Genomic DNA, 26,320 nt, shown 5'->3' with positions numbered 1-26,320 from the left:
TATTTTATTTTATTTTATTTTATTTTATTTTATTTTATTTTATTTTATTTTATTTTATTTTATTTTATTTTATTTTATTTTATTTTATTTTATTTTATCTTATTTGATTTTATTTTATTGTATTTTATTTATTGAAAAAGGTAAAAGTCGAGATGTGAGGGCAATCGGTTCTATATCCTTATGTTCTGGTACAACATTGACAAGTCCCTAACCCCAGCCTCAACCAACCGCCAATATGAAGGTAATTTACCTTAGGTACCGCAAGGTATTGCTTTAAGGTAAGTCAAGGTACCGTACCTAGGTAGCTCGTAAGCCACCGGACAGGGCGAGCTGTCGATACTCCAAGCAGAGGTCTAGCCCATGAGACGATTCATTCCTTGTCCTTGGCTGACAACAGGTCGGATGAGCGACACCAGACCAAGCAAGCATACACAATCTTAATAGGCACTGCAACAAGCCTAGAGATCTAAGCTACAACATATATACCTACGCCCCGTCACCCCCTCGTTACAGCATCAACAGGTCCCCATTGCTCCCCGCCCCCTGTGTCGGCTGCACAACCTGCTGCGCTGAATTCTGGTTCACCACATACCCCGTCTCGTACCCGCTGTTCCCCCCGAACACATCCCCCTGGTCTATCCGCATAGCCGCCATCTGCTGCGTCCCGATGGTCGAAAAGTAGGCATCCGCCTCGCTTACCGCCTGCGCTATGCTCCCGTCCCCGTTCGCTCCGTTCGCTCCGTTCACCGCCCCGACGCCGACGCCGAGCCCCACCCCAGCCGCCGTCGCCGCATTAGCCGCCCGATTCCTGGCGTCAATGTCCGCAGGCTGACCTCCCCTCCCCAACTGGCTGAGGCTCTTCTGCCCGTCCAACCCAGGGGTGGTGGTCGGAGCGTCGTGCTGCCGCTGCAGCGCCGGCGAGTCGAGCAGCCGTCGCGGCCGCGCCGACCGGAACACCGTCTGCACGGGCTTCAGGTACACCGTGGCCAGCGTGCCGACGTTGAGGCACATCTCCTCCAGCGTCTGCGCGTCCAGCCGCTCCGACTCGGCCGTGATGGCCGGCTTCTCGCTCATCACGATCTGCTTGGCCGCGTCCATGTCCGTCGACAGGAGCCGCCAGTACATGTACGCCCGGTCCCGCAGGTCCGGGTTGTCCGTCTCCTCCGTCGCCCACTTGAGCACCCGCGGCACCAGCTCCTGCCCCTTCGTCGGCCGCTGGATGAACAGCTTCACCGTCGCCGTCAGGAGCGCCAGCTGCACCTCCACCGGCTCCTCCGCGAACGAGTACAGAAAGTCCTCCAGGAGCGCGTCGCTGTTCTCGATCCGGTCGGCGTACTGCCCGATCACCCAGACCATGGCCGCCTTGGCCTCCGGCTCGTCCAGGGAGTCCAGGTGCTCGCACAGCGTGCCGATGATGGATTCGTACTGGTTCGGGTACTTGCGGAAGATGTTCCGGATCACCACCGTCGCCTCCTGCACGATGTACGTCACCTTGGTGGCCACGAGCTCCAGCAGGAGGTCGATGCAGTGCTGGGCCGCCGGCTCGATCTTGATGGCCAGCTTCCCGATGGCGCGCACCGCCTTGCGCACAAAGTGCACGTCAATCTCCGTCGCGTACTCCCGCAGCTCGGTCAGCACTTCGTTGATGTTCTTCTCCGTCGCCAGCATGAAGATGAGCTCGAGCTTGGTCACCTTGACGTAGATGGGGTCGTTGTACTTGCAGAAGAACACCCGGATGTCGTTGCGGAGCACCTCGGGCCGTCTCTGCAGGATGAGCAGCGCGTTACGCAGGGCGAGGTACTGGACTTCGGGCCCCTTGGCCAGCAGCGTGACCAGCGGCGGCGACAGCTTCTTGCACATGGCTGTGATTTGCTTCTGATCGGCAATGTAGTTCAGAAGATAGAGGATCACTCGGATGCAGGTGAGCACGACCGCCGAGTTGGAGTGCGATAGCCGGGGTGCGATGCGCTCCGCCAAGAGCAACGCTTCCCCCGACTCTTGGGGTACGTAGGACATGAGCGCCTCTAGGATGTACGTCTGACCCCACCTGTGCGTAGGTAATGAATGTCAGCCAAATAATGCCCGGGGGAAAAGAAGGGAAAAAGGGAGAGAAAAAAAAGGGAAAAAGAAAAAAACTCGAACGGAATTGTATACATACTCTGAGCAATCCGGCAGAATCGCCACCATCTTGGAAGCGTTGCCGTAATCAATGGTGAGCTTGATCGAGTCGCTCCTCTCCCAGATGTCCATCAATGCAGCCAAGGCGCTGGCCACAACCGTGGGGTTGTCGTCTCGCAGCAGCGTATTGAGGCGGTCGATGAGGTCGGAAGCCTCCACCATTCGCTTATCGTGGTCGTAAAGCTTCGCGACGCAGTATGCCGCCGTCTTTCGCACGTACGGGTCGGGATCTCTCAACATGCGCTTCACTATGGGAACCGTGGCCTCCACATACTCGCGGACGTGGATGTAGGAAATGGTTCGCAATGCCAAGGCGCGCACTAGAGGATTCGGGTCTTCCATGTCCTGTACCACTTTTCCGTCAGTTTCATTGCGCCGCGATGCCGTACCGCCACGCCAAATGGATAATAGGAAAAGGGGGGGGGAGGGGGGCGATGATTCTCGAAGACCCATACCCGTTCTAACACCGGTATCGCTTGCAGGGAAATCTCGGGCCGCATCCTAGCGTAGTTGACGAGAAACAGGAAGCACCTGGGCAACGGTATCGGATCAGCTTGCTAGCTCAAGACATCAGAGAGAGAAGCCATGCAACGACGTACATCTTCTTGATCTCCAAGCTCTGGATGTGCATGCAGCCGATGATGTCCGGAAACAAAGCAATCATGTCGTTATTACTCATCGTCATATTCGCCACGATCTTCTTGAGGGCAATCTTCTTGCACTGATTGTTCTTGTCTTTCCTGCCTCCGCCATTGAGTTCAAGCCGCAGCTCCGCGACCTTGCCCTTGGAGGATGTTAGTTCAGTCGACAGAGTCGGTGGGGGCATGTATGCCATAAACATGGTGGGCAATGTTCAATGCTGTTGCCGTGCAGAGATCAACAGTTGAAGATATGAAAGACAAGAGGCAGAGACGGCGTCCGCAAGAAACAAGAAGACAAAGTCTTGAAAAATCATCGCAAGGAACACCACCCGAGACGGGTATCGCGAGAACGCAGCGTCACAGGTATCTCTGATGGTTGGATTTGTGAAGCATAATGTATATAAAAAAGGCAGCAAGAAATGGGAAGCGTGATTGTGCGCTATCTCGGAACGAAGGGTATGACACGGTCCGCGAGGTTGTCGCACAGAGAGGTAGGTAGGTAATGAGGCGTTGCATGCGGTAAGAGCGGGGGAGGGGACGAGGACGAGATAAGACGAGACGAGACGACCGAGGGGAGAGAATAATCGCAAGGGAGCGGGGGGAGATAGAATGAAGCTTACCCTGGCAAATAATTTGGAGTCACCTCCACCCTGGGCACTCGACATGACGGGCAGATAGATCTAGGCCACAACCGTCTGACGTCTATAGCCAAGCGTTGCGTTGGGAGTTGAGAGAAAAGAAAGAGTCTTGGGTCGACGAATAATAAGCCGAGCACAAGACGTGAAGACGACTGTTGGGATCCCTGAGAAGCCTTGTCTCTCCTCTATGCCCTATTTCCTTCTCTTACTCCTCCTCACTTCCTCTTGCCAGGGTGGTACAGTCCCGGGTGGGGGGGGGGGGGGGGGAGTGATCGCGTGGGAAGCAAGACACCAGTACCAACGACTTTGCGGCGGGACCCACGATGGCGCAGACAACCGACACCCGGATGCAACCCCCTCCGCCCAAGTTGGCGTGACCCTTTTTTGCGGAGGTCTCTTGTTATGCTTCTGTAACGAACAAAAAGGGTGCGGTGGCCGAGTCACATGCGCAAGGTAAAGGGACGTTGGTGAGGAGGGTGAGGAGGTCGGCCAATGGTCGCAGTCTTTGGGAGTGGTGGCGTTGGAAGATGGATGAGCTCGACTGAGCTGGGATGAGGTTGGTTATAACTAGGGTATCGGCGTTTTGTTCGAGAGTCGTTGTGGTTGCGGAAGCGAGATGCAATTGTGTCCGTATCGTTCCGCCGGGGAGGATCGGATTCTAGGTCGGCCGGTCGTACGTCTTTCGGTGCATTCCAACCGTCAGGAATGCGCATCGGGCGTCGGCTGGAGATGGAGAATAGGGTAGGTAATAATAGGGGTCGGATACCGTAACGAGCAAGTGGACAATATACCGATATCTGCTCCACCTCCACCCTACCAAACCTTATCGATAACCACATTCCGCTTAGTAAGCTGCTAACAAGTAATGCAAGGAGAGCTCGTCTTAGTACCGCGTACAGTCAAGTCGAACATGGTCGTCATCGACCACGACAACATCATCCTCTCTAAAGCCAACGCGCGGAAATTCCGCAACAAATCACCATGGCATCCGCCAAAGAAGACGTGCCCAGCTGGGTCGCCCAGCTCAATTCCCCCCCTCCAGCAAAGGCCAAAATTCCCGGCATCCCCGACCCCTTAGGCTACCCATTGTCGCAAGCCGCGACGGGCAAAGTCAGTCAAGTCATCCTCGCCCTCGTACTCGCCATATCAGCGTCCGCCACATCGTGACATTAGTCCTAGCTTACTGACAAATTATCCGCCCCCCCCTCCTCAAGCAGAAACAGAAAGACGTCGTCAAGCACCAGCCCCGCAAGCAACCAACACCGGAAGAGATGGACACACTGAAGCTCAAGAAGGCCTGGGAAACGGCCCTCGCCCCGGCTAAGAGCCTCCCCATGACCGCCTTCATGATGTACATGTCCGGCAACTCGCTCCAGATCTTCAGCATCATGATGGTCTTCATGGCCTTCAAGAACCCGCTCATCGGCCTCCTCAACGTCAACGCCGCCTTTGCCCGCTTCGAGTCCGAGTCGAACCGCGACAAGATGCTGCAGGTCAAGATGGCCTACGTCGCCATGCAGATCCTCGCCCTCGCCGTGGGCGTGTGGAAGATTAATGCGATGGGGTTATTGCCGTACGTTTCGTCTTTTTGTCTCCTCGTTCTCCCGTCGTCACAGAGACATGCTGATATCCTCTCCTTCCAGAACCACTCGGTCGGATTGGCTGGCTTGGGAACATCTGAGGGAACCTCTGGAGCGAGCTGTCCCGGCTTTGTGAAGTTGTATATCGCATGCAAACATAACATAATGGACTACGTTCCACACCTGCTTTGGAAGTCGTGGCATCATATGAGATGATCGAAAGACATTCGTCTGCGCTGCAGACATTGCCTGGTGGCGCTCTTTCTTCACCCTCGCCCGCAGTGCATCTTCCACGTAATCTCCCCTCGCTGCTCAGTGGCGCATCCCGAACAGCTTCGTCACGAGCTACTATGGACGGAGTGAGAGTATTGCTGGGTCTTTCCAGAGCATTTGGTAAAATCAACCAATGGAGACAATCCACTACCGGACGAAACATGAATGACAAGTGCAAACAAACTCTGGAGTGGAAGGCAGAGAGACGAGGCCTTGAGAAGTGTCCAGAAGTGATCCTGTGGATGTTTTTGAAACCCATGTTACTCTTCGCCGATGCCACAAGAACTCGGGACATGTGTCGCGCAATGCACTCTATTAGTCCTCTCACCAACACAGGAGAGGCTGCCCTAGGAGGGCAGGTGAAAAACGAGGACAAAGGGAATTGCACAGGGGGTAAGAGGAAACCCACACCCATAGCTTAGATTACTTAGTAGGCTTCCCTTCCTATGGCAAATAGGAGAAGAACTGTGCGGATATCCAGGACCAGTCTATGTCGTATGTCCGCAAACTCGGTGCGCTTGCCCATCCCCTGCAACAGGATTCACCATCGTCAGCTCGCAATATAGCACGGCGAACCAAGGTGCTGTCCTGGGCCAAGGGACCGACAGAACACACCGACAGAAGGACAGGAACAAGCCATGCAATGAAAAGTACCTCTGCGTCCAGAAAACCAACAGTAATGTATTTATCGTGGCCGTTGTCTCTCGCCACTTTTCCTACGTCAAGCAATCAAAAAGGTGGCCGAAACAAGCCATTCCATCATCGTGGTAAAACGTGGTATCTCAACCGCACACAGCCTTCAGTAACCCATCATTTCCCGTAGCGAGCGAATGTCCTTTCGCGCAGCGCAATACACAACATAAAACGAGCTCGACAGGACGCATCTGCAGGGATATCCTTCGTCCCGCGCCGAGACCACAGGAGAGTCCACCTTCTTTTCGTCATCACAAAGAGACTTATCATCCATTACACCTTCTTGCTGATGTCCGGGGATGCAGCCGCTTCGTCGGACCTGCCCTCGACAACAGTGGTCTCGCCAGCGGCCGCCATGTCGTCTTGTTGGAAGGCCTTCTCGACGGCTTGGTTGGCGGCCTCGGCCTTGTCCCTGTCCTCGAAAACTGTTTGTCCATGGTCATTAGCAAGCCAAGTCCGGATAAAAATGGATGGTAAAGATAAAAAAGAAAAAGGGGAAGGGGTGTTGTAAATAAACATACGGAATGCCAATTCTTCGAGAGTTCGGCCTGCAGTCTCGGGGAAGAAAAAGTAGACGAAGACGATCTCGAAGACTATGGAGGGTCATGTTAGCCAGGGAGAACGGGTAGAACCGTACCAACAAGACACGGCGGTCAGGACTGCGGAGACACGTACGAAGCCAGCAGCAGTAGAAGATGAGGTAGCGCCAGCCAGAGTTATCAAGACCGATAGGGTTGACGAAAGTGGTGAAGAAGTTGGCAATACGGCCAAACAGCTGGAAGAAGGAAATACCACGAGAACGGAGGGCATACGGCCAGAGTTCGACGAGGTACGTGTAGGTCAGCGCGTTGTAGCCCATGTTGTAGGCGGGCGAGTAGGCAAAGATCCAGAAGATGGTTGCGATGGAGGCGCCCTGGTTGACGTAGTCGTTCTCTACAGCGTGCATAGCGCGCTCCATAGAGACGGTCCATGCAACGTAGACTATTCCCAGACGCCCAACAAGTCAGTCAAATGTTTCACTGCCGGGCTGGGGACAACAGTGCACTGGTGGATGGCAGGACAGCACTCACCGGTAAACAGAGAGATGGTGCAGGTCATGTACATGACACGGCGACGGAAGCGACGGACAAGCATGGCGACAGTGAAACCGCATATCAAGCTCCAGCAGGCGATGCTAAGGTTGATGCGGTGAATGTCCTGGCTATTGGTCATGCCGATCATGCGGAGAATGTTGCCCAGGTAGTAGGAGATGAGAGTGTTGCCGGACCACTGGGTGAACCTGTTGCATGAGAAAAAGAGGGCGTCGTTAGAAACCTCGATCTGCCAAGACGGCTTTTCTTTTTTTTTAAGAGGGGAACCGAAGTAAAAACTTACAGGCCAAGGAACATGGAGACAAGAGCTCGGCGGCGGTTGCCCTTGGTGGCGAGAATGTCCGACCAGCTCATACTCGCAGCCTCCAATTCAAGCTTGAGGGTGGTCTGAATTTGAGCAAACTCGGCCCTGACGAACTCCTCTCCACGGGTACCCTCGCTGTGATAGGTTGCGAAGATGGCATGAGCCTCCTCGCCGCGGTCTTTGGAGATCAGCCATCGGGGGCTCTCGGGGAGGAAGCTGGTTGCGCACAGACAAGTTAGCGTGAAGACACGACACAGTTTTCGCCGAGAGAAGAACATGGGGTCCGGGGCAACACGCACAAGACGAAGAAGATCTGGAGAAGAGATGGGCAGATCTGCAGCCACGAGGGGATGCGCCACGCCATGTTGCTCTGGATGGTGTTGGTGCCGAAAGTGATACCGGCAGCCATGATCTGTCCAACGAAGTAGGCGACATTGAAAAGCGAGGTCAAAATGGGGCGCTCCTTCGGATAGCTAAGCTCGCCGATGAGGGAAGAACCGGAGACGATACAGGTCGGAATGCCGAATCCAAGAATCATGCGGGCAACGATGTACATGCCGACTATGACAGATCAGATACGACGTCAGGCACAGCTGGGGAACGGGCACGGGCACGGGCACTCACCATGAGCAGAGAATCCCTGGATAATAGCACCAATGACCATGACGATGCTACCTCCGAAGATGGACCACCGACGGCCAAAGCGGTCGTTTACCCAGGGAATGAAGGGAAGAGACAGGCAGGAACCCAAGGGGTAGGCGGCAGCGATGATGCCCCTCAAGGCACCCTCAGGATTACCCATGTCTATACGACAGAAACCACAGTTGTCAGCGAGCTGTTATCCCGATTCGTCTGAGGACGGACGGCTTGGGGTTGCGGATGAAGAGGGCAACTTGCAGTCATCCCAGTGTTCGACCATCTGGAGGGCGTTGATCATTTGCGAGTCGAAACCGGAGGTCAACTCGATACCCATACAGGTGGGGAACAGCATGAAGTAGAGGTATCGCAGGTTCGGCTTCTTGTACCATGGGATGGTATCCTCCTCGGAAATACGGGTGAGGACGGGGTCGGCGGCACCCGTTTCGGCCTTACGGGCAAAGGAATTGCCCTGACCGCCGATGGCGGCCTCGGGAGGTGCGCGAGGCATCGTTGACTTCGAGGGGAGGGGGGGCGCGCCGGCCGTGGAAGTATGGTTTCAGTTGGTGTTGCTCGTTAGAGAACCTCCTTCCGGGGTTATTGACACGCTGATATGTCGAACCGGGAAGGGATTTCCTCTCCTTAGTCCGATTGATCTCCTCGATGAAAAGGGAAGCGTCAACCTCTCGATGAGAAACACACGGTGAGCTTTGAGAGGTCGGTGGAAACACCGGGACTCTTATATGCGGGCCATGAAGCTCTCCCCTTGTCCCCTTGTCCCCCTTGGCCCCTTGTCAGTCCCCTTCACCCTCCCCATAGAGGGTCCATCCGCCCAGATGCTCATTGCCCATGCAGGAGCACGAGCACAACGTTGCCCAACTTACAAAGCGCAGACATATAGATGCGGCTTGTCGGGAGGACGGGAGTGTTTACCTTGGCATGGCAACCCCCGTGGGAGAAGGCCCGAAGGCTGGAGGTGATTCGCTGGTTGGAGGAAGAGCGCGTGCCAAGAACCAGAGTCAGATTATCCATTCACACGAGGACATGATGATCATCTGTCTGAAGCAAGGAAAGAAAAGATTGGGCACAACTCGAGAGCAAGGTAAGCAGGGGACCGGGGCCCCGGGGGGTTGACAGGGATGGGAAGGCGGAGGAGGAGGAGGAACATGGGGTTCCATGGAGAAAGGGACCAGAAAGGGCGCGAGAGCTTCCGCATCCACTCATGGAGAGGTGGGCGAATCCCCAGTGTGGAGGGAGAGTATGGAGATGATGGTCATGGTGGGAGACGGTGGAGGTGGAGGAAAGATGATGAGTGATGGTGGAGTTCGGTCGAGCAGGAGCAGGGGGGAGGAGTTTCCCCGCATGCAAGCCTCTCGGTCTGTGGCCTTCTCCTTTCCTTCCCGCCGTGTTTCCCCATATTAACGACAACGGCACATGAGTCGGCCCTCTCCTCGCTTGAACGCTTTGCCGTGCGGGGGTGCTTTTCGGCTCTTGCCACTGGTTCGAGACGATGGGGAACGACCGGGGATATCAGTAAAGGCCCTTGCCGAGGGCGGTTCCTCGAGCCGCAGGACAGTGCGAATCCGTGCGCCGGTGTAATTACAAAGTACTTGTGCGTGTGTGTGTGCGTGTGTGTGTAAGGCACAGAGCTGATCGTGTTGAAGTTGTGTGACCGTGCGTTGGAGACTACCTTACTCAGCACAGCGGTTAGGAATCAAATACTCCGTACATCCTAAAACCAGGCACAACATACTGCGATGGACTTCTCCCCTAGACTGATCCGGGCAGGTGGTCAAACTAACACTGCTAAAATATACTATTTCCTACTACTATTTTAGGCGCTTCTTGTAGTCTCTTATAGCGTTGGCACACGGCCAGGTCGGGCTGAACATGCGCGGGTTTACCTAGAGGCTACCACCATACGTAAGGTAAGGTAAGGTAGTTCAGGTCCCGCATACCTTATGTACGTACCCCCACGGAGCCAAAGTTTGGGCGACATTGCCCAGACTCGACGACCGACTACCGGCACTTCTACGAAGTACGTTGTAACTACAAAATTACCCCGAAGACACAGGGTTCATAGCCCAGCATAAAAACGGAACATTAAGCGAAGCTCGATAGAGGCTGGGGAAAGGGGCAGACACTCACACAAAAGTCGATAAGCTGGGAAAACAAGGGAAAACAAAATCTTCTAAATAATAAAGGAACACGGATGGATGGGACGGTCGTATAATCAATAAACAGGGGAATGGGTGGACGGACTAATTATGGAGCACTCCGAATTATGAGTTATGAGCAGGACAACAACCATGTCTGTCTACCCCGGTCCGTTGACACCTCAGTGGTCATGAAGGCCGAGGAGCGTGCTTGGTCCGCCAAAGTACATTTCGTTCGCCTGTAAGTAAGTAATACATTTCTCATCCCCCGCTCAGGGCGGTGGGGATGAAATAAACAGAGGTTGGATACTACGAAACGTGTTTATGCTCACGTGGTTCGAGGTCGCACGGCTGGCTGGTGGACTGCTCTTCTAACATACCTCGTTTTCATGGGCACAGTCCAACATGAGGATCCGTTCTGCTGGGAGATCTACGAAGTATCTGGTCACCAGAAATCTAGAAAATGTCTGACTGTGATGCACATAATGTCGAGCTACGTACCCTAGTACAAAGAAAATATACAACGTATACGTTGCAGGTGGTTATTAGTGCCGCGCCAATCACCAAAGGGCCGTGGAGCCAAGCGAGGTCTCAAAATCCCCTTAAGCTTGTTTCGTTTCTGGAAACATTTCATCTGGTCTCGATTTTCCCCCGAATACGCCAAGACTTGGGCGCACCCCATCCGGCAACCTTAAAAGTCCACTGTGGGGGAGTAAAAATAGCCTAAAACTTCCCTCACCCTCACCAAACCAATTGGTGTTAGCCGTTGCTTCTCACCGTCTCGGTCGATGTTCATACTGTACACGGCCCGGCAGTTCCTAGAAACAGTGTGAAATCATCTGCCGGTACATGGCAACATAAGCACATCGTGCCAAGTTTGGTGGGCAAGTCACACCTGCTTGGCGACTACGGATGCAGCACAGTATCGACTTCACCTCTTCCTTATTAACCCGCTTCCACCAACATCACACTTGGTAGCGTACAGAGGAGTGCTAGGTAAGACGGAAAAGGAAACGACTAAAACTCCCTGTCATCGACCACGAGTCTGATTCCCAGGAACGGCGTCAGACACGAGATGATGGATTCAAGTCGCTCGGGCCACGCGGCTGTCGCCGAGGCAGAATGAGAACGCTGGCGTCAAAACCGACCTTTGCTCATCCCTCTGTTCGAAATATAGGAATTACTCTGTAATACTATCTCCGCAGTCGTTTAATACGCGTAAACGCGCCTGCGCCGCAAAACCCCCCCGGCTGTACTGTTTTGCTGGCGCGTTTTCCCATCTCCCCGGATAGCCAACGAAAAAACCCCTTGAAAAGGAACGGGATACATTCATCTCCAGAAGCCCACCGGTATGCAGAGGAGAGCTGTCACTGCGATCGCATCTCTCTGGCTCGCCTGTCACCAAACTATTCTTCCTCTTTGTTTCTCAGGCCACATGCGCATAGCTGATAGCTCACCCCTTCTGGCGTTAACGCCATACAACCAACGTACGTTCTACCGTCCCGCCGGGAGGTATCCATCCCCCCCCCCCTCCCCCCTTTTCCCCAGGTCCCCGCTGATACGACTCTCCCCGGACGAAGCTCACCGGGAAGAAAGACGATGTGGGTTGCACCTGGCATGCAGAAGGCAGTTCTCCACCCCCCATCTGGGTGTTGCATTGGTCAGAGGTATATACATATGTAAACCAGGGGCTCCAGGCCAGACCAGACCTGTGGAATGTCCATGTCCTGGAAGGCGGGTGCCGGTGCCAGTGCCAGTGATCCACGGCAGGTTCCGGTCCTGAGGATTGGGCGCGTCCAAATATGTCACATGTCTGAGTCTCCGCATGCATAAGGTTGTAGAGGTCGGAAATGAGAAATGGGACGGGATTGCCCCGGGCCAGGTTAGGGCAGCAACGGAATGTCTGGAGTTCCAATCCCACATCCTCGTCCACGGGCCTTGTCTTTGCCAGGGAGTAATATCAGCTCAAGTATCCCCGTCACAATCTGCCCGTCTTACCGGGCCTTTCCCATTACATCAATGAGCTTAAGCTATGTATCCGGAAATTGTGCAATACTCATCACAAAGGACATACCACGAGTCCCATCGAAAGAGAACGACTTTGCGTTGTACTCTTATCCCGGGGCAAGGGAAGCCTGGGCTTCGTCTTGTCTTCTAACTATATGCATAGATCTGATATGCTGCCCTCTTATATAGGGCCGCCCCTTATATATCGCGGTAACCACCGCCGGTACAGCATCCAACAGATCAGTCTGCCAAAGGGTCCCCCACGACCCGCCCCCTTTCCATTTGACCATACTGATTGCTCCGCCAAGGTGTTGGGTGGCAGTTGGCAGTGCAGTTGCACACCTCTGACGCGGGACGGTAAGGATCGGGGAGACGATATCGTTTCAGAATCGAGCCCTGCAGCACAGTTCCCCAGAACGAGATCAAAGTAGTAGCCGAACTCCGGGCTGCATACAAGTAGATGATGGGTGCATGTGAATATAGATATATATTGCTGCTGCCTCCGCTCTGCAGCAAGTTCGCGGTCCCGAGACACTGTTCCGTGGTGAAACGGGTACTTGAGATGGCCTAGTATGTCCTTGTATTGAATGAAGACATGATATCCTATGATAAGATGATGGTCGTTCGAAAGAATATAAATCCGCAAAGTTTTTCTTCTTCTTTTGGGGTTTTCCTTTTCTTTCTTTTTATTTTTATTTTTATTTTCTTCTTTTCTTGATTTGCTCAACATGACATTTCAGGAGCATACCGTCCTGGACATCCCGTCAGAAACACGTTCGCTTAGTCCGCCTACCAGCCGAGCCTTATGTCGAATGCCAGACGCGCGTGTGACCTGGTGTACTCAGCTTTTTTGAACGAGGTCGATGACTTTCCGGCAGTCTAGCTTCTAGCGATCAAAGTGACACCTGCGTGCAAGACGTTTGAAGGATCATGAGTGAGAGTCTGGCTCTTCCAAAACCAACCACATACAACCTGGTCGGGTCTTCCAGAGAACTTGTTGAGAACTTGCCAAGACGAATCATAAATCTCTGGCTGATGGATTCGGAAATCTAGTATCCATATCCTCCAAAGTCCATGCCCCACAAGAAATGCACACGCATTTATCCCACCAACACCTTGTTTTCCTTGTCTTCATTGTTGCCTCCCATGTTATCATTTGGACGTCGCGGTTGCCCGCAGAGGAAGCCAACGACATCCTCTTGCGTATGCTCAGTTACTGCACCTCTCGGACGACCTTGTCTACAGCCTTGGCAAAGTAGTCGATGTTCTTCGTATTGAGACCAGCCATGCTGATACGGCCGTTCTTGGTCATGTAGACGTGGGCCTCCTCCCGCAGCTTGAGGACTTGGGCTTCGTTGAGACCGGTAAAGCTAAACATGCCGATCTGGTCGGTGATGTGGTTCCAGGTGCCGGGGGTGCCGAGTTCCTCGAGCTTGGCGCGAAGGGCGGTGCGCATGCTGATGATGCGACCTGACATCTCCCGGAGGTTGTCCTCCCACTCGGCGAACAAGGCCGGGTCGTTCAGGACGATGGAAGCGATGCGGGCACCGTAGAGCGGCGGGCTGGAGATCTCGGAGCGCTGCAGGATGGCGAGTTGAGAGGCGACACGGGTGGCGGTCTCGGGGGTGTCGGTGACCACGTGGAAGCAGCCGGCACGCTCGCCGTAGAGGCCGAAGTTCTTGGCGAAACTCTGGGCGATGATGAGTTCGATACCGCGCTCGACAAAGAGGCGGATAGCGGCCGCATCCTTCGCCAGGTTACCCGAGGCAAAGCCCTGGTAAGCACAGTCGAAGAAGGGGAAGTGGCGCTTCTGGGCGACTAGATCGGCGAGTTCGGCCCACTGCTCGACCGTGGGGTCGACGCCGGTAGGGTTGTGTGCGCAGGCGTGGAGGAGGATGATGGACTCTTCGGGGGCGTCGGCGATGGCGGCCTTCATACCGGCAAAGTTGAGACCCTTGGTGTCCTTGGAAAAATAAGGATACTTGACCACAGGAAGATCGACGTTGGAGAAGATCTGGTTATGGTTGGCCCAGGTGGGATCGGAGACGTAAACGGTCTTGTTGCCGCGGAAGAACCTGGCGCAGAAGAGGGCGCCGACATGGCAGGCACCGGTACCAGAGATGGTCTGCATGGAGGTGGTGCGCTTCTCTTTCAGGGCGGGGGAGTCGGCACCGAGCAGAAGTTCGATGGCCTTGCTGGTGAGAGTTGGAATACCGGCGATGGGAGCATATTCGTGGTCGAGATTGGGATCGTTACGGAGGATATCGTCGGCCTGAATCGGTCGCAAGGAACGCTTGTTAGTCGGAGGTCACATTACCAGGTATTGAGCGCGATTCAATGGGCAGAGAGCTCAGGAGGGACAGGAACAAAGCGGAAAAACACGCAATACATTGGTCGGAGATAAAACGAACCTTCTTAACAACGGGGAGCACCCAGGGCTTTGCATTGTCGTCGCGATAAGCACCAATTCCCTACGAGAGCGCAGGAGAAGTTAGTGGCATGACGATTTCTGAGGTTCGCCCATCGGAACGGATAGAGCAATCTTGGGCTGGACTCTGGGCTCCATTTTTTCTTTTTTTTTTTCAATTTTTTTTTCTCCTCTCGAACATACCAGGTCGACCTTGTTGGGGGAAGGGTCAGCAAGGAAAGCGCGTTTTAGACCATAGAGAGGGTCCTCAGGAGCCTGAGGGACGGCCTCGGCGGAGAATCGGGTGGAAGAAGGGGCCGCCATGTGGTTTGCGATGCTGCGTATCCGGGAGATGGAAGTTTGTTGTTGTGATCGGGACGAAGTTGAGGAGAGGGGCGAGGAGGGTGAGGGTGATGATGTTGCGTTTGGGTTCGCAACGGGGGCGAGGTGCGAAGTCGGATGTGAGGTTGGCATGTTGGCAATAAGGTATCGTGCGGTACGGATAATATGTGATAACGCCTAATTAAACAGCCTGGATCCTAGGTAGATGGGGTGGCTCCTTCCCACTTTCTCCCTCAGTTACATACAGTACGTAACTTGAATGAGACGAGAGCTACCCACCCAAGGTAGGAGTACTGGTATGGTAAAGTCCGTAAGGTATACTCCGTACTCCGTAATTACTGCCTGGTACGTTAGGGACCGATAGAGGGGCAGTCGCGCAATTATGCAGTGCGGGGTAGTAGCGGTTACCTAAGGTATTACTTGCCTCTGAACAGAAGGCGCAAGCGCGGGGCACCCTCCGGTGACGGGCGCTGTAAGGATTTTCTTCTTCTTTTTTCTTTTGTACGAGGCAGAAGCGGTCGAATAAGAGAATTTAAACTTGAATTGTCACCTCGACCTCGACACGCTTGACCCTGCATTTTACCCGTTAGTTTACTTAACGTACGATGAAGGCTCTTGCTTGGAAAAAATCATATGTGATAAGGGGCGTAAGGTATCCCTTTTTTGGAAGGTCCGGAGTAATGAGTTCAAAGTCTCAAGTCACGTACCTTCAATATTGCGTTGATACGGTATGTACCGCTTCAGACGTTGCTCTTGTAGAAACTGTAGAGAGACAACAAGACGGAGCGAAGAGATGGAAAATATGTTTTGACAAGACAAGGATCGACGTTGTCGCCTTTGGAGGTGGTGAGCATGCCCGTCTAATATGTTCTCAATCTCCCTTCTCCATTCTCCATTCTTGCATGTGAGGTCACCACTTCCCGTCCCGCTTCTAAGTGGGCTAAGTCTACGGACCGGGGCCGGGGCAGAGCCGAGGCCTCGGATCAGCCACTGTGAGAGTGAAACGGTCATTTGACAACGGAGATCTTGCATGGCCAACCTGCCTAGGCTTTTATTTTAGCCGTGTGTTTTTAATATTTCCGAGCAAGGAAGGGCCCGTCCCCGGCTATAGGTTGTCGAGGTTACGAATAAACCGTTTCTCTAGGAACCTCCATCAGCATTGGGGTTTGCCGTACGAAGCAACAGTGGGCGTGTCTGCCGAACTGACCGGGGTGCACAGGGGAATTAAGCATGTGATTGTCATTTCGAGACTTCGTTGTATTCCGTACAACCATACAATAAGGTAATTAATCCACAAATACAATAGCAAGTGACATGATCTCTTGGTCTCATGGCCTCATGATCTCGTGGGTATCCATTGGACCGAAACAATTTCCAGTCTCACGAGAACAGAAGCTTTGTACTTTCGCTTCACGCTTCACGCTTCACTTCTACATCTACACTATGAGGTCCCATAGGATCAAGAACGTGCACAGACCAGCCGACGCGAAGAAGGTGTATCGAGCTGCACTCGGTCGTTTCGTCGCTTCCTTGAGCTGCTTGTTGCCGCTGGTTACGTTCTGCGCCGTGTTTTCCGAGTCGGCCACCAACTGCTCGATGTGTGCCGACTGTGTTGCCAGGCTCCCTACTAATAGAGTCTGCAGCTCGGAGATTTCGAGCAGCGACTTTTCTGCGGTCCTGTAGGCAGAGAGTTTGAGTCAGTTTTTTTCTTTTCTTCTCTTTTTTCTTTTTTCTTCTTTTTTTTTTAGTTGCCTTCTCCCCAGGAGGGTATTTGCTGCATTGTCCATAAAGAGAGAGACCGAGGAGTAAGGTTCTGGCAGTAAGTAACGTACCTGACTTTGTCCAACGTGCTATTAAAGTGCTGGACCATGTCGAGATTCCCCTTCTCGAACATTTGGATTTGCTCCTCCGTCAGGTCACTCGCCAGATCATAACCCCCCTCCCTATCCTCCGTAGCCGGCGGCAACTCAGAAGATCGCTTGGAGCGCTGAGACTGAGACTGAGACCTGGGCCCATCGCCACGACCCGCACCGCCCGCACCGGCCTGCATCGTCTCGTAAAACCCCGTCAACTCGGGCACAGCACCCCCGCCCACCCCGCCCGCCTTGGCCAGGACGCTGCGGTTCTTCTCCATCTCCCTCGTCAACCGCGCCTCCATCATGTCCTGCTGCGTGCGCCCGCAGAGCTGCAACCGCCGCCGCAGGTACCACAGCACCCCGTTGCGGTGGCATGCCACGTCCCGCGCCCGGCCCTCGGCCGCCGCGTGTTCCGCCGTCTTGCCCGCGTTCCCGCCGCCGCCGGCGGCCCACGCGCCCAGCACGCCCAGCCCCCGCGCGAAGGTCTTGCGGATGATGGCCGCCTCCGTCTCGCGCCGTAGCGTCTCGGCTTCCTCGAGCGACCGGATGCCGGCGTTGAGTTCGCGGAGCATCTGCTTGGCGTTGGCGTCGACTTCCTCGCGGTCGCGGTCCGTCAGGTAACGTTGCTCCTTGGTCTGGCCGTGGTGGCGGATGTGTGTTGTTCTGCGCGGTTGCGCTGTCGAGAGGTAGGCTTGGCGGACATCCTTGAGCTCGTTGTGTAGGCTGGCGATGTGGGAGTTCTGGACGCGGAAATGACGAATCATTTGTTAGTTTGGGTGCTTAAGGAACAAGGTAAGAGGTGGAGTGGAGTGGAGTGCCAATGAAGATGGTACGAACAATCCTGTAGGCTTCCTTGAGAAACCCATCCAAATCTTGGACAGTAAACTTGTTCTGTCTCGAGGAAGTGTTGTGCTTCCGCAGAAGCTCGTTTAGGGCGGGAGTGATGTCCGTCATGATGGTACCATTGAGGGTGAAGGTTGGAAAGGAAAGAGAGCAGGGAGAATCGTAAGCTAGCTTAGCATTGACGTTGCGGCTGGCACTGGTGTACAAAGCTGATCCATCTAGGAGAGGCGTCGGACGGCGATGTTGGTAGCTCGTGCTACGGTGACGGGCAGAGTTCATGTGTCACTGTCCAAGAGGCCAGAATTGGTACCCACAAGTGACATGAATTGGCCCCCCATAGCACGCCTGATAAGTACCACGTTGTACGTACATTCCCTAAGACCTAAGATATGTATAGTGAGTAAGCAAAAATTTCGGTATAACTCAAAAATACCCTATCGCCACCACTTCTACTATTATCTTCTAAGTCCTCTACACATATCAATTTATAGTAAAAATAGTAGTAAATATATATTCTAGGTACCTGAAAAGCAGGGCTATGAAATAATATATATTAATACTTTGTGTACCACCTATTCGCCTTTATAATAGCCTCTATCCTACGTGGTATCCTATTAATAAGCCGTTTAAAGAGGTCCTGTTCTACCTCCTCCTAAATAGTAACCGCGGTTCGAACTAATAGATCTATAGACTCTACGTTACTCTTTATATCCCCTAGACTCGGTTCTTTACGGCAAATACGCTCTTTTATTAATTTCTATATATTTTCTATAGGGTTTAGGTCAGGCGAATATAGCGACCAGTCCAGGATTTTAACCCCGTTATCTTAAGCCTATGACTTTAACCAGATCTACACTACGCGCGCTATATACGTAGGGGCGTTATCCTGGGCGAAGATAATACCCGGTTTATAGATAGTAGGGAGTTATTCTTAAAGATAGGCCAGTATAACGCGCGCGGAAACGCCTCCACGCCTAGCTTTAGGGTCGCCGTGCATTTAGTATAAAGAGGTGCGTTTACTATACGAAAACGCACCCTAGAATATCTAAGAGTGTTTTATTAGCTTACCGCGAGGTTACACGTAATAGGGTAGTAGTTATTCTCCCTATAAATTTATTAGTATTCAAGAAATCTGCGATACAAAGTGACTTATACTTAGGCAGAATACTTATTTCTGCCTCTCCCCTTAGCCGCGCGCGATTATAGATTCGTTAGAGAAAACCACACGCCGCTAGTAGTCAGGACTTTTATTTAGATACTCTCTCGCGAAGGTAAGACGGATAGTAGCGTGTTCCTCGGTTAATTTAGGTCTCTAAAGCGCGCGGTAGTGAAGAATACCTCCCCGGATAAGCTCTCGTTTAACCGTATCCACAGAATACTATAAACCGGCCTCGTCCCGAAAAGACCGGCATAAAATAAAAGGATCTTAACTAATAAATCGGAAGAGGTATCTTTTTTCCCGTTTATTAAGGGATCGTGGGCGTCCTGGGCGTAGGAGTGACCGGGCAGATTTCTAGTACTAATACCGTTTATATATACCGTGGGTAGTGGTGGGGGATACGCCTTCACGCCGTGCGATCTATTAATAGGTTAAGCCTATCTCGCGTAGCGTTATAATCTTCGTTCTTTTATAAGGAGAATAGTGCTATTTAGGGGTCCGTGGCTATTATTCTTCTATAGTTATAGCTGTTTAAAGATTAAGGTGGTGATGGTTATAAACGCGTTGAACGCGTTGGGGGTGGGGTTTATACCGAAATTATTGCTGACCCACTGTACCTACTATACAGTACTCCTCGAAACAGTAATAAGGGAAAAAAAGAAAGAAGAAGAAAAAAGTAAAAAAGACGATAAAGCACTTTAAATCAACGCTCCGAGGAAGCATACTCCCGTCACTTCAATAGCTCTGCTACTTCTCATAACATCTTCTAGGAGAGAATATATTCAGAAGGTGTAGAGATCTTCACACACCAGCATCGGTTAAGGCTCAAGAGGCTGTATTATACTACTCTATGAAACGGCCCCCGTTCACCGAGTCTTAACACTTTCGTCGAGGGCCAGGCTTCTGGTCGCCACAACGTGGTTTTACAAATCTTTTACAAGCCTCTACTATTCCATCAGTACGGGACAAGACTGTACTTGGGGCTTCGTTTTGTTCCATTCAACATCCTTGTGATTCTCTCTTCCAAAAACGCAACGTACATGCGCACCTGATTCACCCCTGACAACCGTTTCCCGTGGCCCAAGGGACGTGGAAGCCCTCCTCAAGGCACCTACAAGAGCACTCCACTCTCCTCTTGTAGTCACTCATACTATAATAATTTTCCGACGAGCCACACGGGTCAGAGAAGTATACAAGATGCGAGCGTAATTTGTTATTCAAAACGGGGGCTAAGATGAAGAAAACCCAGCAAGAAACGCCAATCAATCCCCTGATGCTCGCAGAACGATGGGGAGACGAAATATGTCCATCTACATAAGGTAGTACAGAGCCCAGCCTCCCATATTCACACCATCACCCCTTTTACCTTATTTCCATCTCTGATGTTGTCCGCTCCAACCGCCGCTGATGCAAATAGCTTTACTCCTCGTCATCCTCTTCATCCTCCTCAGCAACCTAAAGAACCCAAGTCAGTCAGAAAAGAGTTTCATCACATAAAGGGGCGAAGGGAAACCGAGAGATCTTCGAAATGAAAGAAGAAGACAAAAAAGAAAAAAAAAACCAAAGAAAAAACTTACGTTATCATGGAAATCCCTTCCTTCCTTGGTGGCCTGGATGACCCCCTTCCGAATGCAAAAGTCGCCGAACCTCTCGCCTTCCTCACGCTCGAGAGCGTACTGCTTGAGCAGAGGTCGCATGATGGCCAGGATCTCGTCCTCCTTGATGCTGGACCGGTACAGCTTGCCGAGACGCTGGCCGTGGTACCCACCGCCGAGGTACATGTTGTACGCGCCATACGCCTTGCCCACGAACGCCACCTCGGCGAGCCAGGGCCGCGCGCAGCCGTTCGGGCAGCCCGTCATGCGCATGACGATCGAGTCGTTGCGCAGACCCACCTCCTCCAGAGTCGCCTCGAGTTTGTCGATGAGCACAGGCAGGTACCGCTCGCTCTCGGCCATGGCCAGGCCGCACGTCGGGAAGGCGACGCAGGCCGACGAGCTGAGCCGCAGACCCGAGAAATGCACGTTGTCCAGCTTGTACTTGCGCAGGAGCCCCTTGATCTCGTCCAGGTCCTCGTCCGCCACGTTGCTGATGATGACGTGCTGGTTGCCCGTCAACCGGAACTCGCCCTTGAGCACCTTGGCGATCTCGCGCAGGCCCGTCTTCATCTGGAACGTCGCCGTGTCCTCGACACGACCGTTCTCCACGAATACCGTGAAGTGGTTGAGTCCAGTCTCGTCCCGCAGCCACCCAAAGGTGTCGATGTTGCTCGCAAACTCGAACGGCCGCTGCTTGCCGAACTTCTCGCCCCAGAGCTCCTCCACTTTGCCCCGGAAGACGTCGACGCCCATGTCGTCAACCGTGTACTTCAGACGTGCGTGCTTCCGGTTCTTGCGGTCGCCGTGGTCGCGCTGCACCAGCATGACCTTCTCGCACACGGTGTGGACCTCGTCGGCCTTGCAGAAGCCGAGGTGGCGGCCAATCTGCGGATACGTCTTCTTGTTGTTGTGCGTGGCGCCCATACCGCCGCCGACGAGAACGTTGAATCCCTCGAGCTCACCGTCCGACCCCCTGATGGCGATCAGGCCAATGTCATGAGCGTAGACATCCGTGTCGTTATGCGGCGGGATGGCGATGGTGATCTTGAACTTTCTCGGCAGGTAGGTCGGCCCGTAGAGAGGCTCAAAGTCCTGGACCGCATTACCGGCAACCTGAATCTTCTTGTCGTCGTCATCCGTCAGCCAGATCTCGTGGTAGGCCGTGGTAGAGGGGAGCAAGTGATCGCTGATCCTCTTGGCGCTTGCCCACGCTTGCTTCTGGAGCTTAGACTGGGTTGGGAGCGAGCTGCACATGACGTTACGGTTGACATCACCGCAGGCCGCAATCGTGTCCATGAGAGAGCGGTTGATGGCCTGCATGGCCGGCTTCAGCTTGCTCTTGATAACGCCGTGGAACTGGAAGGTCTGTCGAGTCGTCAGCTTCATCGTCTCGTTTCCGAGAGACGTGCTGATGTCGTCCATCTGGACCCACTGCTGCGGCGTGGCCACGCCACCGGCCAGCCGACACCGGATCATGAACGAGTACGCCGGCTCGAGCCCCTGGGCCTTCCTCTCGTCCCGGACGTCACGGTCGTCCTGCATGTACGTGCCGTGGAACTTGGTGAGCTGGCAATCTGAAGCCGAGAGCGCGCCGGTGCTCGTGTCCTTCAGGCCCTCCAAGATGGTGCCACGGAGGTAGTTGGACGCCAGCTTGATGTCTTCGTTGGTCAGAGGAGGCGGTTCTTCGGGAAGACCTTCGACCTTGTCGACGCCAAGCGCTTGCCAGATCTTCGGTTCCCACTCCTGGTACCCCGTCTGGAACCCGTCGGGGTCCTGGTCGTCGCCGAGGCCGATGTCCGCCAGCTTCTGGGCACCGAGGTTGCTCAGCACACGATTAAGGTCCTTGGCCGGCTTGTTGTAGTAGATCCTGTCCTCCTTCCTCGGCCAATAGTGCTTGTCACCGAGACCGAAGACCGAGTAGCGGACGGTGGCAAGGTCGAGCTCGGTGTTGTCCTTGATGGCTTCCCAGAAGGCGTGACCGTCCTGGGGGAACTCACCCTGGCCGGCGGTGGAAGTAATGAAGACGATGTTCTCCTCGGAGGGAAGATCCTCGAGGGGGTAATCTTCCATCGACATGACGGTCGACTTGAGGCCTCTCGCTTTGCCCCGATTGGCGAGGCGCTTGGCGAGAGTGCTGGCGTTTCCGTTATCCGAGGCGTACAGGATGGTGAGCGGGGCTCCGAGCAAGCCCTCGAGCAGCTGATTGTAGGCGTCCTTGGCCTTCCGCTTCTGCTGCGCGCGCACCTCGGTGCCGAAGTCCTGCGCCAAGCTCGAGGCGAATGCAGGGTCCTTCTTCATGAGCTGGGTCAGCTGGTTGTCTCTGGCGAGGAAGTCCTTGAGCTCCTTCTTGATGTGTTCCGAATCGAGAGAAAAGTTGGGCTCGCCCTTGGCCTCGTTGTGTGGGTTCCACCGGTACAGCGGCCAGTAGCCCACGTCGACCGCCTTCTTGGTCTCCTGCAGCACGGTCAGAGGAGAATCGTGCTCGCCAAAGTAGGGCAGGTATGCCAGCACGACGGAGGGGCCGTCGAACTTGTCGGCCTCCAGCATGGCCTGCAGGACCTGCGTGTACGAGCTGTAAACGGCGGTCGAGGCGACATAGGCGTTCCCGAAGTTCATGGCGTAGAGGCCGATATCCTTCTTCCTCCGGTTCGCGTCGGCGGCGGCGCGCTCCGAGTAAGGGGTGGAGTCGATGATCAGCAGGTTGACGTTCTCGCCCGAGGCCAGGACGTGGTGGACGCCCGAGTTGCCCAAGTCGTAGGACCAGGCGTCAGAGCCGACAAGCCAGAGGGACTCCTTGCGGAACAGACGCTTGTTGTCGAGAAGGTTCCTGGCCAACGGAGAACCGTCGGTCTCGAGGCGGGTGAGGACATCGTCGGCGATCTCCCCCGCCTTGGTGACGTCGTCGGCGTTGGCGGCCCACCGGGCGAGCCAGCTCTTGGGATTTTCGGTGATGAACTGGTTGCTGGTGGCGGCTTCCTTCACCTCGTCGACGAAACGGGCGCGGCGCTCCTTTCGGGCGATGAGCGAGCCGAAGCCGAACTCGGGGCTGGCGACGACGGTGGAGGAGATGCCGGCATGGCTGGACTTGAGAGCGTTGGCAACGAAGGCCCGCTGGCCGAAAAGCTGGTCGAGGATCTTGGTGTAGGCCGTCTCGACCTGGGGCTTCTCCAGGCCGTAGTCGGTCACGGGGGCAGGGACGTCCTTGCTTCCCACCTCGAGGTTCTGAACAGGCTTCTCCGAAGTCAGGTTCTGCAGGACGGCTCGTAGGGACGGGGTGACGTTCTTGGCGTTGACATAGCCAAGCTGGTAGCCGACCACGGTCTGGACGCCGCCGAAGCCGCTCTTGATGCTGGTGAGCACATCGAGCAAAACGGGACCCCACTTGGTCGTCCGCCTATGGATCTGCTCCAGGACAGCAATTCTCTTGACGGACTGGGGGATGGCCTCGATGAGGGCGGAGCTCAGCCATGGCCGGTAGAGGCGGGCGGCAACGATGCCAACCTTGGAGAAGTCGCCTCCCCGGCGCGCCTCTTCGATGACCTTGGTGAAATACGAGGCACCGGAGCCGAAGACGAAGATGGCGTTCTCGGCATTGGCCGGGCCAGCGTAGTAGAAAGCCTGGTACTCACGACCGAGGAGCCTCTTGATATGCGACCAGACGCCGTTGGCGTAACGGAGGATGTCCTCCGAGGTGACGACAGGTACAGTGGTCTCGATGGTAGTAGCGGCCGAGGCCACGGACGGAGGGCTCTCGGTCGCGCTCTGCTGACTAGAAAGTTCAGAGGTGCGAGACGATTCAAGCTTGGAGTGGATGGAGGAGGCGAGGTCGGGGGTCGGTGCGCCGTTGCGGCCTACTACAGGAGGTAGATCAGAGCGGTCCGAAGCGACGGGCCTACGTCCGTCATCTGCGTAGATGCCGGTAGCGCCGTCGGAGCTCGACTGGAAACGGCGAGCGGTGTCCAGGTCGAGAATTTCGCGTACGGCATTCACATCCTCTGCCTCGATGGGCCCGTCGCCCTCGGAAGAACCCGTGGCGAAGAAATGGACAACACCCTTTCCGGACCGCAGAGCCAGGGCATGAGCGGTCAAGGCCATATCCTGGGCCTCCTGGAGGGTCTGAGATTGGAGAAAGGTCCATCCCGAGTTGCGGATGGCAGTGATGACGGAAAAGTCCGGGAAGTTGGCGGGCTGAAGGGAGACGTGAAGTACGACGGGGTAGTTGGCGAGCTTGTAGAGGTGGAAGATCGCAGGAAGGAGGATGGAAGATGGAGTGGTGACTGCGACGAGCTTCCCAGACCGGACGGGGGAGAAGACGGAGAGCAATGGGTCGGCATTGTGCCTGACAGAGATGATCTGAAGAGAAAATGGTTAGGATTACGCATGAGCTGGGGCATTGCAGAGGGCGATCAGACAGAGAGAGAGAGAGAGAGAGAGAGAGAGAGAGACGTACTTCAGGAACAGCGCCATCAGCCGTGGCGACAAGGCTCTTAGCCTTGCGACTCTGGAAACGCTTTAGATGAGAGGAGAACTCCGAGTCAGTGGCCTGAGAAGGCTGGACAGCAACGACGACGTCGCTGCTGAGGTAGGCGATCCTCGCGACTGACAGACCGAGTTAGCTTAGCTTTCATGTTCACGTGAAGGCATGTCTTTTGACAAAGCGTGGGTATGCTGCATGTCGACAAGATCTTTCCCTCGAAGACGAGCTTTGGGTGAAATGGTGATGGGACATGTAGACATGAAGAGTGGCCTGAGCTGTGGTGATACTGCTGCTCCCCCCTGAAGAAGGTCTGCCGACGAAATACCAGGACCTTGGTCCGTGGACTGTGACGCAATGACAGACAATCAAGGGGAGAATAAGAAAATAGCAAAGAAAGACGTGTCTTTTTCCCTTCTTCTTTCCAACCCCACTGCTGAACACATGGCGCATGTCTCGCACCGCACTCTGAAGGAGACCAAGCAAAAGAATTGGACGAGGTGAGGATCAGGACAAACTTACCGGCCTCACCAGGTGAGTGAACCTGGCCTCTTGACGGCGTCATTTTTCTTGCTTCAAACTTGCTCTGAAGAAAGGAATTGGTTGAGCAAGATGAGACGGAGAAGGTTGAAGCAGAGAAAAGGAAATTCAAATTATTATGAATGACTTGGCTCGATTTTCTGCCGACACCCCCCCCGGATTCGGGCTCGGGGACGCTGGCCACCAGGGAAAATGGAAAGTGCCACCCCACCTCCTTCCCTTGGGTACAGAGCATCTGCCCCCCCCCGATGAGGTGCTTCCGCCATGATGTCCCGCCAGTGGACCTGAATTGAAGTCACGGATGGAGAGCTACTACGGCGGAGGAATAGGTATTTAATGCAGAAACTGACACTGCCAAACCCTGTCCTGGAGCTGGCATCCTCCTAATAGGTGCAATTGTCAGCTGGCAGACAGATTTCTTTATTGTCGCTGTAATGAATCACCGTAAAATGGCGTGATCGCTAGCGTATATCCACCACCCCACGTTGCCAGGGAATCCACCCGACTCACTCCCTCCGACGCCGCTCTGGACCCTGCGTCTGGCGGCTGGTACGAATCGTTCAATATCCATTTGTCATCTCGCCCTGTTCAAGTTAAATTTTGCCATGGCAAAAATGCTGGATACGCTGCTATGACAGTTGTAGCCGCCCTGACCGTGGTAAAGTAACCGTTATGGCTTTTATGACTGTGGTCGTTGCGACTGTAATAAGAGAACGGAGTACTGAGTGCTAACCACGACTCGAGTCTTGTCCATGGATAGATTCTACAAAGTACCTACCTTAGACATTCTGCCGTGTCTATACGCCGGGTTTCCTCGAGCTTTTTCTTCACATGGCCTTATTGCCAAGCCAGGCGAAGCCAGATAGGTAAGTAAGGTGGTCTGAATATCAAAGCATAGATGGGT

The 26,320-nt window shown here is 54.2% G+C and overlaps 9 protein-coding genes across 9 annotated transcripts; 3 read left to right on the top strand and 6 right to left on the bottom strand.

Moving 5' to 3' along the window:
• Window positions 1–121: 121 nt before the first annotated feature.
• On the bottom strand, window positions 122–3,508 carry SODALDRAFT_326063 (Adaptor protein complex beta subunit). The gene is made up of 4 exons (XM_028610073.1): window positions 2,778–3,508; window positions 2,634–2,709; window positions 2,159–2,523; window positions 122–2,047 (listed from the first exon to the last, which is right to left on the bottom strand). Exons 1-4 carry the CDS (start codon window positions 3,017–3,019, stop codon window positions 508–510), a joined length of 2,223 nt encoding a protein of 740 aa, XP_028469686.1. The 5' UTR covers window positions 3,020–3,508; the 3' UTR covers window positions 122–507.
• A 1,220-nt stretch (window positions 3,509–4,728) lies between these two features.
• On the top strand, window positions 4,729–5,173 carry SODALDRAFT_266892 (DUF1077-domain-containing protein; the record flags this gene model as incomplete). Its single annotated transcript, XM_028607519.1, has 2 exons — window positions 4,729–5,030; window positions 5,101–5,173. The coding sequence occupies 2 exons, from the start codon at window positions 4,729–4,731 to the stop codon at window positions 5,171–5,173; spliced, it is 375 nt and encodes a 124-aa protein (XP_028469685.1).
• A 799-nt stretch (window positions 5,174–5,972) lies between these two features.
• SODALDRAFT_341542 (general substrate transporter) lies at window positions 5,973–8,545 on the bottom strand (the record flags this gene model as incomplete). Its single annotated transcript, XM_028613041.1, has 8 exons — window positions 5,973–6,428; window positions 6,525–6,596; window positions 6,679–6,984; window positions 7,074–7,282; window positions 7,378–7,614; window positions 7,698–7,959; window positions 8,023–8,202; window positions 8,263–8,545. The coding sequence occupies 8 exons, from the start codon at window positions 8,543–8,545 to the stop codon at window positions 6,277–6,279; spliced, it is 1,701 nt and encodes a 566-aa protein (XP_028469684.1). The 3' UTR covers window positions 5,973–6,276.
• A 1,773-nt stretch (window positions 8,546–10,318) lies between these two features.
• On the top strand, window positions 10,319–11,316 carry SODALDRAFT_353998 (hypothetical protein; the record flags this gene model as incomplete). The annotated part of the gene is made up of 4 exons (XM_028613676.1): window positions 10,319–10,414; window positions 10,490–10,663; window positions 10,954–11,078; window positions 11,235–11,316. 4 exons carry the CDS (start codon window positions 10,319–10,321, stop codon window positions 11,314–11,316), a joined length of 477 nt encoding a protein of 158 aa, XP_028469683.1.
• Window positions 11,235–12,232, top strand: SODALDRAFT_374284 (hypothetical protein). The gene is made up of 2 exons (XM_028614663.1): window positions 11,235–11,677; window positions 11,771–12,232. The coding sequence occupies exons 1-2, from the start codon at window positions 11,542–11,544 to the stop codon at window positions 11,971–11,973; spliced, it is 339 nt and encodes a 112-aa protein (XP_028469682.1). The 5' UTR covers window positions 11,235–11,541; the 3' UTR covers window positions 11,974–12,232.
• A 76-nt stretch (window positions 12,233–12,308) lies between these two features.
• SODALDRAFT_2163 (hypothetical protein) lies at window positions 12,309–13,168 on the bottom strand. Its single transcript, XM_028607306.1, has one exon. The coding sequence runs from the start codon at window positions 12,925–12,927 to the stop codon at window positions 12,379–12,381; it is 549 nt and encodes a 182-aa protein (XP_028469681.1). The 5' UTR covers window positions 12,928–13,168; the 3' UTR covers window positions 12,309–12,378.
• Window positions 13,169–13,410: 242 nt separating this feature from the next.
• SODALDRAFT_318682 (aspartate aminotransferase) lies at window positions 13,411–15,078 on the bottom strand (the record flags this gene model as incomplete). Its single annotated transcript, XM_028609390.1, has 3 exons — window positions 13,411–14,469; window positions 14,609–14,668; window positions 14,809–15,078. The coding sequence occupies 3 exons, from the start codon at window positions 15,076–15,078 to the stop codon at window positions 13,411–13,413; spliced, it is 1,389 nt and encodes a 462-aa protein (XP_028469680.1).
• A 1,304-nt stretch (window positions 15,079–16,382) lies between these two features.
• SODALDRAFT_318681 (snare-complex protein syntaxin-18) lies at window positions 16,383–17,756 on the bottom strand (the record flags this gene model as incomplete). The annotated part of the gene is made up of 3 exons (XM_028609389.1): window positions 16,383–16,623; window positions 16,779–17,542; window positions 17,640–17,756. The coding sequence occupies 3 exons, from the start codon at window positions 17,754–17,756 to the stop codon at window positions 16,383–16,385; spliced, it is 1,122 nt and encodes a 373-aa protein (XP_028469679.1).
• Window positions 17,757–19,730: 1,974 nt separating this feature from the next.
• On the bottom strand, window positions 19,731–25,586 carry SODALDRAFT_326056 (sulfite reductase subunit beta). Its single transcript, XM_028610072.1, has 4 exons — window positions 25,399–25,586; window positions 24,853–25,001; window positions 20,382–24,755; window positions 19,731–20,259 (listed from the first exon to the last, which is right to left on the bottom strand). Exons 1-4 carry the CDS (start codon window positions 25,439–25,441, stop codon window positions 20,224–20,226), a joined length of 4,602 nt encoding a protein of 1,533 aa, XP_028469678.1. The 5' UTR covers window positions 25,442–25,586; the 3' UTR covers window positions 19,731–20,223.
• Between the last annotated feature and the right edge of the window lie 734 nt (window positions 25,587–26,320).

Source organism: Sodiomyces alkalinus (assembly GCF_003711515.1).
Source record: "Sodiomyces alkalinus F11 unplaced genomic scaffold SODALscaffold_1, whole genome shotgun sequence".
Taxonomy (NCBI): domain Eukaryota; kingdom Fungi; phylum Ascomycota; class Sordariomycetes; order Glomerellales; family Plectosphaerellaceae; genus Sodiomyces; species Sodiomyces alkalinus.
Note: the sequence above shows the minus strand (reverse complement) of the source record. Positions and strands in the feature narration are given on the sequence as shown.